This window comes from Phytophthora parasitica (assembly GCF_000247585.1).
Source record: "Phytophthora parasitica INRA-310 unplaced genomic scaffold supercont2.21, whole genome shotgun sequence".
Classification (NCBI taxonomy): domain Eukaryota; phylum Oomycota; class Peronosporomycetes; order Peronosporales; family Peronosporaceae; genus Phytophthora; species Phytophthora nicotianae.
In genome coordinates, this window is record NW_008649007.1 from 312,089 (window position 1) to 315,001 (window position 2,913).

General features: G+C 48.1%; 1 protein-coding gene across 1 annotated transcript; it reads left to right on the forward strand.

The window, feature by feature from the left end:
* The first annotated feature begins 423 nt into the window (after window positions 1-423).
* PPTG_09794 (hypothetical protein) lies at window positions 424-2,283 on the forward strand. Its single transcript, XM_008905580.1, has one exon. It carries the CDS (start codon window positions 461-463, stop codon window positions 2,159-2,161), a length of 1,701 nt encoding a protein of 566 aa, XP_008903828.1. The 5' UTR covers window positions 424-460; the 3' UTR covers window positions 2,162-2,283.
* Window positions 2,284-2,913: the final 630 nt, after the last annotated feature.

Consider the following 2,913-nt stretch of genomic DNA (forward strand, 5'->3'; position numbering starts at 1 on the left):
GCTTTGGATGGTAGGGTATGGGCCTACCATGGCATTAACGGGTAAGTATTATACGTGATTCAAGTTGTACATTAATAAATATTTCTTTGGCCCGCTCAAAATGACGATTGGGGGTTTAATAAATCGCACATAACCGAGTAAATTGTTTTTAGTTCAACATTCGGATCGTGGCAGCAACAAATGCTCTTGTGCAGTTATGGCTTTTTCCATAGGTAAGCACCCCAGAATAGAAATATTTGACTTCAAATGTATTCCATTTTACGATTGAGGGGTGAGAGGGAATAATATCTTCGGTTTGTAAGTGACTGGTCAACAGGAACCAGTGATTTATTTCTATTGAGGGAGAATTCCATTCTTGGGATTACTACCGAGGGGATCGTCTGTATCCGTTTCTCAGTATTTATGTTGTCCACACCATTCTCATTGATACGGTAAGCAAGCCAGACATCATCGTAATTCGATGGCAAGTGCCTCCTCCTCTTACCGTCCAGCATTCCTCTGCGTGGACGTCGTGGTGCGCGAGTTCCCTCAAGTGGAAGGCCTTGACCATGTAATCACCCAAATCAAGGCGCTCCTGGACGTGTCCAAGGTCTTGTCCGTCGCTGTGGCCGCACAGAACCAGCCTCTGGACTCACAGTCCTTAACGCTGTTAGAACACGCCGCATCGCGCGAGAAGAAGAAGCTGTTCTATTGGTCGTCAGAACTGAAGCGCAGCTACAAACAGTATCAGTTCGAGACGGCGTTAAATAACGCTGCTGCGCGAGGCTTCTTCGTTGGTGTGAGGTGGCTACGCTCCAAGTACTACCCCAAGGGAAAATTCCGTGGCGCAGAGAGAGCAGCTCTTTATAGTGGGAATCTGCAAATGTTGCGTTATCTCCACGACGAATTTAGCAATAAGATGGTGGACGACGCGGCCGTCGACAGTCAGGATGCTATTGCACATGCAGCAGCCAATGGCCGCCTGGACCTCGTGCAATGGTACTGCGAGATGAAGGGTCCATACGCCTTCGGGTGGAACGTCATGGACGCAGCAGTAGCTCACAATCACATGGATATCGTCCAATATGTAGACAATGTGTTGGGAAATCGCTGCACAAGACGTGGACTCGAAAGAGCGGCGTTAAATGGGCATTTGAACGTCGTAAAGTGGCTCAATAATTCCCGATACTACGAGATCAGGACCTTCCAGTCGCTGGAGAACGCTATTGCTGGAGGACACTTGGAGATTGTCCAGTACGTGATGCATACAGTGGAAGTGGCTTATACCTCGTGGACGCAAGCAGCATTGACAGCTGCTGTGACGTACGGACAGCGTCGGATTCTGCAGTGGCTGCATGATCGAGCGTCGGCTGAGGCGGCTTTGTATAATCGACGCTTCAGGTTTGAGATTGACACCAACCAACTGTATAGAGTAGCGAAGGAGGGCCATCTAGATGTGCTACAATGGCTGCATGAACACAAATACCCAGTTCATTGTCGTCGAGCGCATGTGGTCCGTGGCGCTGCTGCAGGAGGCCACAAAGTGATCATCGAGTGGATGGAACAGACTTTTGAATCTCTGACACGTCAACGTCATCGGATTCGAGTCGATGGGGCTGCAGCATTTGGAGATCTACAGTTCGTCCAATGGCTACACTATCAAGGATATCGATTTACAGCCCATGCCATGGACGACGCTGCTGCAGGTGGATTTTTGCCTATTGTGCGTTGGCTGCACGGAAATGTAGAGGGCTCGAAGTGCACTGTAGCAGCGATGAACCGAGCTGCAGCCAACGGGTATTTGGATGTAGTGGAGTTCCTTCACCAGAACCGCAAAGAAGGCTGCACTACTGCAGCTATGGATGATGCTGCGCGTCATGGCCACTTAGAGGTGGTGAAATTCCTCTACAAGTACAGGGGTGAGTACTGCACAGCGATGGCAGGAGAGTCGCGTTCAGTTGCGGTGCTCCAATTTTTGAAAGATCACAAACGGCTTCGCTCTCGACTGCCCAACGCATTGGATGCAGCAACAAGAGGAGAGCTACAACTACTGCAATGGCTGTATGGTCACGACCGAAGACATTTTGGATTCGAGGCGGTTGTGGAAACGGCCCGTGAGAATAGTCACTTTCATGTGTTGCGATGGCTGGAGACTCTGCCTGAAGCTGGGCGATTTTTGTAGATAAAGTGAGTCACTGAGTACTCATCACGGTATCAAAACGACTCGCTAACAACCATGTGAATAAATATAGGGAATTGCCTGTATTGTATTTGAGGGATAATATGTCGAGTGTTTAGAGCATGAATCATCACCCAAAGCACGTGACTTCACTAGCTGGTGTGTGAACCTATTGGTGGAAGCCAACAGACACTATTGCCTAGTCGACGGTTCATTGCTAGAAGCATTTTGAATGCTCTCAACAGCTTCAGATTTTTTTAAACTTGGAAGAATGCTACCATTTCAGATTGTGTTGCCATTTTCAAATGAAGCAATGAGATACTCAATACGGCCGACGAGCTCATTGCTAGCTTGTTTTGATGCATATCAGGCTTCTATAGACAAATAGAAGACCCCCCCCCCATCAAGCAATGAGATGCTGAATTTGGAATGATGTAGTGGTATTGTTTGGGACACAGTGTCTCGTATGTACGCTCTGACGCACCTTGACGGTCTATTGTACATCTATTCCGTGTCGTATAGGTCTAGTTTGGCATGATCTTCTTGGTCCTATCCGTCGTTGACTGGGGCGGGTCACGGTGAGCAGGCAATGGCAAACAAGCACCCCTTAAAAATACAAACGTGTTTTACACGGAGAAGCTCTGGGTTTTACATAGCTCTTGCCTTTTGTGCATGGTTGCTTCACAATTCGCTATCTGATATTCGGACGCGTTGTTCTAGAAGTACATAAGCAACTTTACTGTGCGAGTGGCACA